This window comes from Montipora foliosa, chromosome 9 (assembly GCF_036669935.1).
Source record: "Montipora foliosa isolate CH-2021 chromosome 9, ASM3666993v2, whole genome shotgun sequence".
In the NCBI taxonomy this organism is placed as follows: domain Eukaryota; kingdom Metazoa; phylum Cnidaria; class Anthozoa; order Scleractinia; family Acroporidae; genus Montipora; species Montipora foliosa.
In genome coordinates, this window is record NC_090877.1 from 46,603,451 (window position 1) to 46,616,075 (window position 12,625).

Sequence of the window (12,625 nt, forward strand, 5' to 3'; positions counted from 1 at the left end):
ATTGCAGAATCAACCTTGATTGTTCATTTACACTCTTTGTTTAGCCATCGTCGTCATCCTTGCCAAAGCTCCCTAATTAAAAGTGACGACTTCGAGGAGAATGAAAACGCGTAACTTGAAAAATAAAATTTAAAAATGAACAAGGAATTGATTCAGTGAACAAAATAGTTATGGCTATGCAACCCCGAAAGTACGTTTTACATTTTGGTACAAATCACATACAAAGTAAAGACGTGAATGGCAAATTTTGACTGAGGTTATGTAGAGGCCTTGAGCCGGTGCACGAAGGTACTCTTTCAGTTTTCTCGCAAACAGTTCCAATAATCGACAAACTATACGAGAAATCACATTTTGCGATAAAAGGCATACTTTTTCTGCGTTCCGTGGACGTCCTCGTTGCTTAATTTGAGGTCCGTCTACAGAAATGCAAACGCCGAGGAACAAAAATTCAGCTATCAGACAAAACGGCTGGGAACCAGAACAAAATTCCAAAGAGAGTAGTCGCACAAAATATCAGTAAAACAATAACAAAAGGGGAACTACTTAACCTCAAAGACGCCACGTGGGGTGAATTGTAATTATGAAGTTTGTTGAGTGGACGGGCCTAACACAAGAAGTTCACGAACCCGCAGTGTCAAGCAGAATAAAACACGAACCGAGTGAAATGCTGAGAATATAAGCAAGGAAGTCGCAAAGCATCATGCACGCCCCGCCCTCAAGCGATTTTACACACTTAGACGCAATATAAAGGGGTCACCCGCTTCACACTCTCCTTTTGTTCGAATCATTCTGGCAAGCACGCCAAACTTATCCAAGATGGTGAAGATCAACAAACAGCAACTCCGAGGCGGAACCCTTTGAAAGATATGTCTAGGACCAAAAAAGTAACTGAGGATTTTAAAACGAGAACAATGTAATCCGTTTCTGTATTTTTGCGCTTTCGCCAATCGAGTCAGTTGGCAAAAGCGCAAAAAGATACGGAAATGTTTAATTTCATGACTAGGGTTTTAACTTTTTAATATAATTTCAACGTAAGAGAAATTAAAAAACAAAAAAAAACCTTTCCTTGCAGGGGTAGGGACTGAATTACGAAGGGCACAGCTCCACAACAGAATCACAACCATGTGTTGCATGCATGCATGCATGATCATTGTAAGTTGCTCTTCCTTTTTATTTTATCTTTTATGATTTTTGCATCACAGCATTACAAACTCAAGACTAGTCTGATGAACTATATATTGCAATTAAACTAAATTCTGTGAAAAAACTGTATGGTTTCCCTCGGTTTCTTCCTTTGCATCGTTCATTGGCTTTGTCGTATTCAGCTTGTTAACCTGAAAAGCAAACAATTGTTTGTAAGCGATGTCCATAAATTTATTTTTACTAAAAATTAAATATATGAAGAAAAGGATATGTAAATTAAGACATTTAGACTGCCCAAGATGAACCTGAACAGTTTTTCCTGCATCTACTGGAGGCGGTTTGGTCCAACAAAAGGGGCCTTTAGATTCTAGGACGAGGACGAGAACGAGTACGAGATTTGACTGCCTGGTTTTAGCGAAAATTCTGAGAAGATTCAGTGACCCGGACGATTAATCTTACTCTTTGTTAGCAGTGTAGGTTCCCAGTTATTTTTATTGCTGGTAACTTAACCTTTTTTGCTGATCGAAAAATGCCAAAACTGCTACCGTGTTGTTGACTTGTTTTGATACGACGACATTCTTGCAAAACCTCGTACTAAAATGACGACGGTATCACGTTTTTCCCGCCAAAATGACGCTGGTTGGCGCGCGCTCACTGTTGTTCATTGAGGAAATATCGTACTCGTAGTTTTACTCGTAGTCGTTCTCGACTAAAGCTCTCTATTATCATCTCGCGCGAGGTGAATACAATACTGAAACGGTAGATATACTTGAAGAATAGGACTATGACAAATAGATATTGTTGAAGAAGAATAAGTAAATAAAATACTCCACGATATCTTCAGCCTGATACTTAAGGTGGCTTACTACAGTTTTCCGAAGAAAAGATCAAGATTTTAAAATCTGTGAAATTAAAGTAGCAGGGTGGCTCTTCTCAATTAATGTAAAATCTATTTTTACCTAACAAATAAATGCAAATCAGGGGAAAGTGCTAAATATAGTGACCAAGCTCTTGGAGGTGGGACTGGGAACTAAACATTTCAAACACCTTTTATCTCAAAACTTAGCCGTACGACCAGGGTTAGTAAACGATGTGAAGACGAAACCGTCTACATTTTTCAGTTATTATCAAAAATAGATGAAAATCGACGTGCCATTTACGAAAAACCTGTCTGGCAGATTTAACTATCTATTTCTACACATGATTATTTTTTTTCTCGCCAAGGAAATCCTGAAATGTGAAGGTGGGGTCGTGCGGCTAGTTTTTGAGAAAAAGACCTTTGAAGTGTCTAGTTGTCAGTCTCCCCTCCAGGAGCTCGATCACTACATTTAGCATTTTTTCCTGAATTGCATTTATTTGTCAGGTAAAATTACATCTTACATCGATTGCAGTTACTAACAATTCAGAAGAGACATCCTGTTGCTTTAATTTCACAGATTTCAAAATCTTGATCTTCGGGGGGTAGACTTCCAAGTACCACGAACCTAGCTGTACTTGGTAGACGAACGTTGCATTTGAGGTTAAAGATGCACATAATTGTGATCCACTTTTGCACGTTGCGTTGACGTTCCCTTCGTAGCATTCGCTTGCCGGCCCGTGTTTGTTGAACTCCTCTGTGGCGGATGAACTGCGAACACATAAACCTGCATTGAAAACGGAGGATACTAAATTCAAAAAGTCGCCTTTTGTCAACCTTTATAGAGAATATAAGTATAATTAAATTCTCTGCGCTGATTGGTTGCCCTTGAGGTGACTATTTTGCGATAATTACCAAAGGGGTTGTAAATGACCGCAAGTCGTTTTGTCAAGGTGGCAGACGAAGAAATTAATTTTTTAAAGAAAATGCTATCTTTCAAATTATAACCAACGTAATTATACTCGACTTCGTCTCGGTTTTTATTTACTGATATACACCTTGCCTTCGGCGAATAATTGTTAATTAATGCAAATGGTGGACCCGACGAGTGGAGAAAGAGGAAACTATTCTCCAAGTAACACGATTAAAAAAACAATGAAATTGATAATGATATTAATGACGATAAGTATTGATGATGCAAGATGATGTTCGGATACATACATTCTTAATTGACCGCTCCCTATAGGGGCTTTTCAGGGCCAATGAAAAACAACGAAACGACGGAACAGAACAACAACAACAACTGTTAAGAATCCCAACTGGCCGGATGCAAACAAGTCGGCTTTTTACAAGTGCAGCTGGGAAGTTGAATCAGGGACTACCAAGGATCAAATTCAACGAGTGGTCAGAGCGGGTCTTGAACCCGGGATCTCCAGATCTCAAGGCAATCGCCCTAACCACTGGCCCACAATGCCTTCTAGGATGTCTAGCTTCATCAGAGTGAAGGTCAGAACATCAAGGATTTGAAGAATTGGAGGCTTTAACCATTACGAGGACTTTGGCTGAGAAATGAGCAAGCGTTAAAGGGGATTGTTTGGGAGACAAGACACGCCCAGAGTTATACTCAGCTATCATTGTCTTTGCCAAAATACCGCTCTGAAATTGCAAAGATCATAGGCTTATACTTTTTCAACACCAGACAAATTAAGGCCATCTGGCCTGATCTTAAAAATGGCAAGAACGGTTATATAATCGTACTTCATCTTGTTCACAAGATAACTACACAAACGAGGTGGGTGGGATCTTGAGAGGAACTCCAAGATATTTCATCGGGGACAGTTAATCAAAGGCAGGCAAAATAAGGAACAACTCAGTCTGTTCCCAACTCACCAAGTTCCTTCACTCCAAAGTACTGCCATCGACCTTCCTTTGCATAACGCCCACATTTGCACAAAAATTCCGGAAAGTCGGCGGTGTAGTTCTTACTCTGCTGCAGCGATTTTCCTCCATAATTCGGGGTGCCTGGAATTTTCTCACTGTAGAAAATGTCGTCCATAATGGGATTGTCCGGATCATCTCTGAAGCAGCCGACTGGCGTGATCTCAATATCACAGGATACCCCCCCTTGAAGACAAAATAAATAAATAAATACAATTCCGCGAGGGAACATTTTCGATTGATCCATACAATTTTTATTTTTTGAAACCTCTCACTTCAAATGACTGGCCTATGAAAATTTTCTTCCTAATTGCATTGAAAAAAAAAAAAGAAAGATGTAACTGAAGCATGAGTGGTAATTCCCTTGAAGCCGGCTTTTATTCAATTTAATGTGATAAAGACGTGTCACGCTGCGTACTTTCATAATGTCAATGTTTTGAACCCAGGAACGACATACCTTATGAAATTTGATCGTCTGGCAGACTTTTGTCCTAACGAGGACCATTACACGTTTGTGACCAACAACAGTCCCCTCCACACCCACCCGGAAGATTTCATCAACGAATTTATATTACTACTTCTTAGATTTTGAAAGCTTATTAAATATATTTAGAGGAGCAACTTCAGAATATCCCACTACTATTCTTTTTTTAAGCGGCAAGGCACATCTATCCATATGTAAATTAGTGGCGGGGTATCAGTCTAGAGGTCAGCCTATAGAGAATACTGTATTCAGTATAAGATGAATTGGTCAGGAAAAGAAGGAGAAATCAGAAAGGACGGAATGTAATAAATCTTCTCTTCCATAATTATGAGACAACTGATAAATGACTGTCTAGCAAAGCTAACATGGGCTTACTTAGTTTGTAAACATAGTTGGCAAAACTTTGGCCAGCACAGAACTTGCTGTGCTTCTTGCATGGTTCGGTGCACTGGTCAACACATCCTTGCGTGCTGAGACCGTTAACATCATAGTTCACATTTCCGCTGTCGTCGCTCCAGCACTGTCCTGTGATAGAGGTATTAATTTACTTTTTAATTAAAACGTTAGTGCAATTAATACTCTAAATTTGACCTACCTTTAGTACACAACAGAAATTCGAGGGACGAAGATGGAGAATTAACTTCCTAATGTATGCCTTTGTCCCACAGCTAGAGGACGCTTAGTTTTCATGCACTATATTCCTACTGTATTCGAGGGATTTTGGAATTTTTGTTTTAAGCCAATTGCTTAATAATTATGATACTGATCAAACATATTGACTCCGCACTGCAAAATGTGCAGATCAGAATATAGCGTTGTAAACGAGATGCTCTCCGTCACGATGTGTCCTCACACCTCTCTCCTCAACTTTAAAAGTCACTGGGTTCTAATGTTATAATTACACGTCACAATCATACGTCACAGATACGTCACAATATATCGCTACTCTTAAAGTAGACCTGACCAGTTATGTGCATCTCTTTGCCTGGACGCAGTGGAATGAGAAAATCTAGCGACTTATCTTGTCAAGACGTTTCGAATTTGGTTCGCTGGTAATTCTAAACCGGAGAATTTAAGCTCAAAGAGGAGAATTTTATTGCAGAAATTGACCTAAGATGTTTTAAGATTTCCACTGCGTGATTTGCATTTACGAGGTGACGAGACAGCTATATAGAGCAATAGAATACATATCACTGAACCCTGGATAATTTACCATAAGCCTGTATTCCAAAAAAACTGGCGTTGCGGGCCTTAGCTGCCAAGGCGCACCTACAGGCAACCTGTGGAAGATAAGTATCCCAATTTCTCCAGTCAACACGCTGTCCACTGAAAGTTTCAATCGATGGATCAAGATCGTTGAACAAATAGTCTGGCAATGGCCTGCTGTTGACGTCATGATTGTCCTGGAAACATTCAACTTTTTCAAAGGGGGCTTGAGGACAACTTGTTGCGTCCACTGAAAGCAATGACAGAAATAATAGTTTCAATTATCATGGAAGTGAAATAGAATGTTCATTAATCACTTGTGGGACTCAATGCTAGACTGCTAGCTGTCTCTCGTTACTGAATTCTAAATCGTTAAATCGAACAGTACGTTGAACTTATTCCGTACTCTAACCATATATATACATATATCTTTCTTTACCCTTGGATTTTAGAGTAGCTTGGTGTAGCTAATATCTCCGAGCATTTACCCTCCCAACCATGATACACCACAGAAGACAGACCACAACACTGGGAACTACATGCCCCACTCTTTGCGACAAGTGTGTGGGTTCTTTTACGTCCCACAGGATTATGAACATTGAAGGGTTGTGAAACGGGGCCTACGGTTTATCGTCCTTATCTGAGAAGACTAGAAAGTCTAACCATTTGCAGCTGTAATTACAAAGGCAGTACTTTCTCCTCAGTTATTTAAAGACCCTGACTGTTGGTCCGGCCGGAGTTGAACTCACCACTTCCCACGTGGCAGCCCGGTGCTCAACCAACTGAGCCACCGGTGCGCGGTGGCCCGCAGTATTTGCGACCCGCAGCTTCAGCGTTCGTTTCAACTATTTACTGGAGCAAAAGCGGGACTGTTTGCAGTCTATCAAAATACTTGTACGTTTGTGGACGTTGGTTGTGCTTGTATTAAAGGGTGAACTCGCTTTGAATTCGCGCGGGACCTTGGCAATCCGATGCGTCTTACTAAACGATGGGTAAGAAAATTTCGTAGCAACTCATATGGTAAGTTTAGTTTTAATTGAAGTGTCTTTTAGTGGTCATGAATTCTCCTACTTACGTACCAATTTTGTAAACTATGTTGTGCCTGTGTTGTCCCATACAGTAACGGGAAAGAGGTCCGCAGCTTTGAAAGTCGTCTCCTATGCAACCCCCAAAATCATCTTTTCCATAACGGGCATAATAATGTTCAGCGTACGCGTTCGTTTCAACTATTTACTGGAGCAAAAGCGGGACTGTTAGCAGTCTATCAAAATACTTGTACGTTTGTGGACGTTGGTTGTGCTTGTATTAAAGGGTGAACTCGCTTTGAATTCGCGCGGGACCTTGGCAATCCGATGCGTCTTACTAAACGATGGGTAAGAAAATTTCGTAGCAACTCATATGGTAAGTTTAGTTTTAATTGAACTGTCTTTTAGCGGTCATGAATTCTCCTACTTACGTACCAATTTTGTAAACCATGTTGTGCCTGTGTTGTCCCATACAGTAACGGGAAAGAGGTCCGCAGCTTTGAAAGTCGTCTCCTATGCAACCCCCAAAATCATCTTTTCCATAACGGGCATAATCGTGAACATCAGTATTTCCGGCCCAACATTCCCCTGTCACACGTGCAAAGATATTTTTGTTTGGTTAATGGAATAGTTATTTTTTGCTAATATGTTGGATGAAGAAGAAATGGAAGACATAGAACCACCCGTTTCTTTATGCCTCGAAGTTTTCATGCCAGAGTTCCGGATGCCAAAATTATTCGGTCCGTTAAAATCGAAGCCGACTTTAAAGAAAAAAAAAAGGTCATTCATTGCCAAGTCTTAAGTTGCGGTCATCGTAAAAGACCAGGTTTTCTGAAATAAAGCGGATTATAGTTTTACAGGTAACTCTTCGGCCTTTTCGGCCTTTTCGACCCACAAAACCCCTCCCAGGCTTTAGAGAATTACTTTCCCTGCCCGGTGCAGTAACTGGCAAGTGTTATTGAAAAGAATGATTTATAATTGAAGTAATATTCATTTGTTGATTTTGGGTCCATTTTATTCGATTTGATTTAAGGTCTCCCCAATTTATAGAATGCTTGTGCTTATTCACCAATAGCTTTGAACACAATTCACGAAAACATGTGATAAGCTTGCTACCTTTTTAAAGTAGGGTTAATGGAAAGACATCCAACCGAAAAAAGAATCTACTGTAGGGCTTTCGAGCTGAAATGATCAGAGAAACACAATCATGTCAAACTCACCGTAGGATTGGAGACCAAATAGATCATAACCCAATTCCTTGGCCTTTTGCGCACAGCGGCAAGCGAAGCCTGGAACGTACTTGTTCCAGTTAAACCAATCAATCTTTCTTCCACCATAGGTCTTAGTAGAGGGATCACGCTCGTTATAAATGTAATGCGGCAGTACTCGCTTTATGGGCTGTGGATATATCGATAAAGGCAACTCTGCTTCAGTAAACAAGTTAAATTATTTGTCAGTTTCTAATGCACCAGAGCTGAAAGCGAAATCATCGTGGAAAACATGAGAATTTCTGCCATCTCGGATGATGAGGAGGGGTGATTTTCAGATCCATTCGCAATGACATTCCGAGAACGTGTCTTCCGAGTACATATTAGGCAAACTTCCCAGATATGACAGATGAAAACTAGCTAGCAGTAATCAAGGATTAGTGAGGTACATTTTAGGGATAATCGTTTTAATTTTGTACACTTTTGTGTTATTTGTTCAGTAGTGAAGGTATCACACTATCAGAATTTGACAATTCGTCTTGTTGCTAATGACATTTTATAGAAACAATTATGGCCGGAAAACAATGCAATATCAGTTTTTTGCTGGAAAGCCAAGCAGCCTTACGTCCCTAAGTACTTGTACAGCACAGGGTATCACGGTTATTACCGAGCTTACGCAACAGGACGGCTGGAAGACTCAGGGCGGCAGAATGACGAAAAAATGTCGCGTAAGATTGGGAATGCATAGTCTCGCGCGACATTTTTTCGCCATTCTGCCTTCCTGAGTCTTCTAACCGTCCTGTTGCGTAAGCTCGCTATTAACCCTAACCCTAACCCCAGGACCTGACTTAGTGGGCAAGCAGGAATTGGTGTTTTCCCTTGGGCAAGAAATACACTATCACACGTGATCAAGACCTTATGTGCCAAACAGTCAGCCAGTCCAAGATGGCATCCAAACGTTGACATGCTGCTAGACTTACACAATTAGGATGGGCTCTCCTTCGTCGAACGCAAGTATATTATCGTACTATAGTGAATGCACCTAAAATTGCAAAGCCACTTTACCTTGTCTTTGAAGCAACCAATCGTTTCGAAGTCAACATCACAACTGAACTGCGGACACAAATTTAATGGGGTGCGAACTGACCAGATACCTAGAGGTGCAACCAAAATGCACAAGGAATTGTTAGAGATGTGCGGCAAATTGGGGAGGGTGACGATGATAAGCATGAGTGCATTGAATGGAAATGGGATTAGAACAAGAATGAAAATGATCATGTTGACGATGATTGTCAGGAGGAGAAGGAGGAGGAGGAGGAAGAGGAGAAAGAGGTGGAGAAAGAGAAGGAAGAAGAGGAGGAGGAGGTGGAGAAGAAAGACGAAAAGGAGAAAGAGGAGGAGGAGGAGGAAGTGGAGAAGGAGCAGGAGAAGGAGGAACAGGAGGAGAAGGAGGAGGAAGAAGAGGAGGAGGTGGAGAAGGAGGACGAGAAGGAGGAAGAAGATAAGGAAGAGGAGGAGGAGGAGGAGGAGAAGGAGGAAGAGGAGGAGGAGGTGGAGAAGGAGCAGTAGAAGGAGGAACAGCAGGAACAGGAGGAGAAGGAGGAGGACGAAGAGGAGGAGGTGGAGATGGAGGACGAGAAGGAGAAAAAGAACAAGGACAAGAACAAGAACAAGAACAAGAAGAACAAGAATAAGAAAGTCCGAACGCGACTTTTTACTTAAATTTTATTGTCCAACCTTTTTAGCCAAACTTGCGCCCAGTGGTCCCTTCACTCTATAACTCACAAAATCTTCAAGCAAATTAGGTAGTGGCATCAAGCTAAGCTAGTTGAGTTTAAAGTATCATCCTATTCCATATGCATGCTTTGTGCTCTTTTATTTATTTCTATTTCCTACTGAACCTTACCAGGAACTGTGGCACGGCAGCAGCAGTGGTTGGTAGCAAGGGGACAGTCGTTGTCGTACTGAGCACATCTTTCCCAGTTTGGAGGACATGGATCGTGAATATATGTGCAGGCGCCTCGCGGCCAGTCGCACATTTTCTTTTTAACTGTAGAGATAGTACATTGAAAAAAAAAAAAGGAATCATTCTTGCTGAAGAGAGGTTTATAAGAGGCTTAACGTGCAGTTTGCTGGGGTCGATTCAACGAGGTTGCCTTTATAATTATGGTCGTAGCTTGATATATACTCACGATGAAAAGTACAACTTGTGTTAAGCTCTAGACGCCTACCAGATTTGGGCTTGCGGCAGCAGCAATGGTTTGTGGCAAGCGAGCAGTCGTTGTCATATTGAGCGCATCGCTCCCAGTCTGGAGGACATGGGTCGTTAACGTAAGTGCAGGTACCCCTCGGCCAGTCGCACATTCTTTCGCCAGCTGTTAAGAAAACTTCATTTCAAATATTAAAATTTCCACCATCTTCACTGCTTTTTATATCATTGGTTTTCTTTTATTTTACATTATTGTAAAGCAGAGATTGAATAACTCTTCAAAAACATTTGAGATTGCCTGTCTGTTCTGAGTAGCCAGAAAACAAACGGTGCTATTTTGGTTTTTGGCAAATGATTGCTTTGATGTGCAAAATTGTGTTGACTGAAAAGGAATCTGGCTTTCTTGCGGCCAGGTACCTCAGAGTAGACGATTTATTGCGAACAATTTAGAGAACATTGGGAACTTCATCTTTGATCTGATTATCAGTTTTTCTCACTTTTACCAACTTTGAAGTAGAACTTCAGGTTGTTGCTTCGCTCGCCTATCGTATTTTATTCTGATTTTGCATCTGGATTTGTTTGCAGTTATGTACGTTGCTTTGTTTCGTTGTTGTTGAGATTGTCTGCTTCACGGTTGTGATTCTTTCAAACGAGATAAAAACACCCTGTTAATTTTAAAGGTTTCACATGAAATTTATAGCCAAATTCAGGGACTGAAAACTGACAACCAAATCATGTGAAACATAAAAATAACTAATTTGAACACTAAAGGAAGGTTTGACTAAAACAGCAAATACAAAAGGCGGCAGGGATGGGCTAAATTGATGAAGATTAAAACGGATTGTGATTGAGGTTTTTAAAAATTGCTCAGCCTAACAGTTTTTCAAAGTTAAAGGGGCTAGGTCACGCAATTTTAGGCAATTTCAGCATTGATTAAATGGTCATAGAATTAACTGAAATAACAAAATAACGGCTCAAAAATATAGAAGATCTCAAACAAAACACAGGAAAGCTAAGAAGAGACAAAGATGGACAAAACTGGGGAGGATTGAAGTAGATTGCATTTGGGTAAATTTGAAAAACGTCGGCCCACCTTTTTTCAAATTTATATCAGTTTATATCAAAATGTCATTTAAACAGCTGGAAAATCATTCTCAATTGTTATGTGGCCGTGATTTTGCAAATGAAAGACTCTTGCTCTACCAATTTGACGTTTAGAGCTCGTAACTAACAATTTTAAACAAAATTACCGTGACCTAGCCCCTTTAATCTCTGTTGTTTATAATTTTAATTATGTATACTCGACAGGCATTTTTTCCGTCTCAAAGATTTGGTTTGCGTTGTTTAAAAGTAATTTCTGAGTTGACGTTAAGTCGTATAGGAGCAAGCTGAAATGATAAAACGACACAAAATAAAACACAGCGCACGGCTGTGCACAGCCACTTTAATTGTTAATCCCTTGCTTTGTCAAGTACACTGTCTCCCCATATGCACTCAGATAACTTGTAGCCGGGAGTGTTTTTCAACATTTTCGAAGTTCGCAATGTTGATTGCAAAGGAATAATATCGGTTACTAATCAAATGTCACCCTATTGCACCTTGCGCAGTACCTGTTCCGGCATAGATAAAAGAATATGTCAATAAGAAAAAGAAAGGAGGAGAAAAAGTTACCAACATGAAGACAACTGTAACTAAGAAAAAAAATTAGATTTGATTCATCTCGGCATACACGGAAGATAACGTACCAGAAATTGAAACTGACATCCAAAGAACAGCGACCATGAAGTTCATTTTGTTTGTACCTCCTGCAAAGAACTAGATGCATGACAATCATGCTTGTAATACGGTTTAGTATTTATTGGAAGTATAGCGGGGCAGTTGCTACCTAAACCTTAATGCATAGCTCCGGCCCCCGGATCTCCGCCGGGTAACTCGATGTTGGAGCATTCGAACTAGTAATCGGAAGGTCCGACTCCCGCAAACATGAGGAGCAATCGGGCCTTTCCCGAGTATCCTAGGACACTAAAAAAGTCGTCTCTTCTTTAGAAGCTAGCATGTAGTGACAGAATACTTCTTCAAGTTAAGCTATTAAGTGAAGCTATGATCCTCGCAGTTATGAACGCAATTTTTTGCAATTGGGTAGAGAAGCCTGAAAATTTCAGGACTTCAACGGGGTTTGAACCCGTGACCTCGCGATACCGGTGCGACGCTCTAAGCAACTGAGCTATGAAGCCACTGACGTTGGGAGCTGGTCATTTGTGGGTTCTAATGTTCCCGTGAGTTCCCGTGAGTTCCCGTGAGGACTGAATTAATATACGATCCATCTCATATATCATTTCATCGTAGAATACTTCTTGGTACAATACACAGCGGAGACATTGCTATCACTAACTGAAGTTTCACGAAAAAGGCATTATTTTCCCGCCATGAAAAAAGATTCATCTATCATACGTGTCTGGAAAAGGAAACAGCTTCAAACAACCTATTCTGCGATTAAACACCGTTTTCGGCGATAACGAAATACTGAAGAAATCATGAAAGATACTCCTCAACTTA

General features: G+C 40.6%; 1 protein-coding gene across 4 annotated transcripts in view; it reads right to left on the minus strand.

The window, feature by feature from the left end:
* Positions 1-1,156: 1,156 nt before the first annotated feature.
* Positions 1,157-12,625, minus strand: part of LOC137970481 (uncharacterized) — an 11,799-nt gene continuing 330 nt past the window's right edge. For 2 of the 4 annotated variants that reach the window (XM_068816997.1, XM_068816998.1), the window contains exons 3-13: positions 11,815-11,884; positions 10,092-10,235; positions 9,767-9,910; positions 8,926-9,014; positions 7,873-8,050; positions 7,088-7,240; positions 5,635-5,877; positions 4,797-4,946; positions 3,890-4,123; positions 2,628-2,786; positions 1,157-1,334 (exon numbers count right to left, since the gene is read on the minus strand). In XM_068816997.1, the coding sequence (XP_068673098.1) occupies positions 1,330-1,334; positions 2,628-2,786; positions 3,890-4,123; positions 4,797-4,946; positions 5,635-5,877; positions 7,088-7,240; positions 7,873-8,050; positions 8,926-9,014; positions 9,767-9,910; positions 10,092-10,235; positions 11,815-11,860 (1,545 nt within the window). In that variant the 5' untranslated portion in view covers positions 11,861-11,884 and the 3' untranslated portion in view covers positions 1,157-1,329. Of the gene's footprint in view, positions 1,335-2,627; positions 2,787-3,889; positions 4,124-4,796; positions 4,947-5,634; positions 5,878-7,087; positions 7,241-7,872; positions 8,051-8,925; positions 9,015-9,766; positions 9,911-10,052; positions 10,236-11,814; positions 11,885-12,625 lie in introns of those variants that run through there. The other 2 variants (XM_068816996.1, XM_068816999.1) reach the window with 2 other exon arrangements.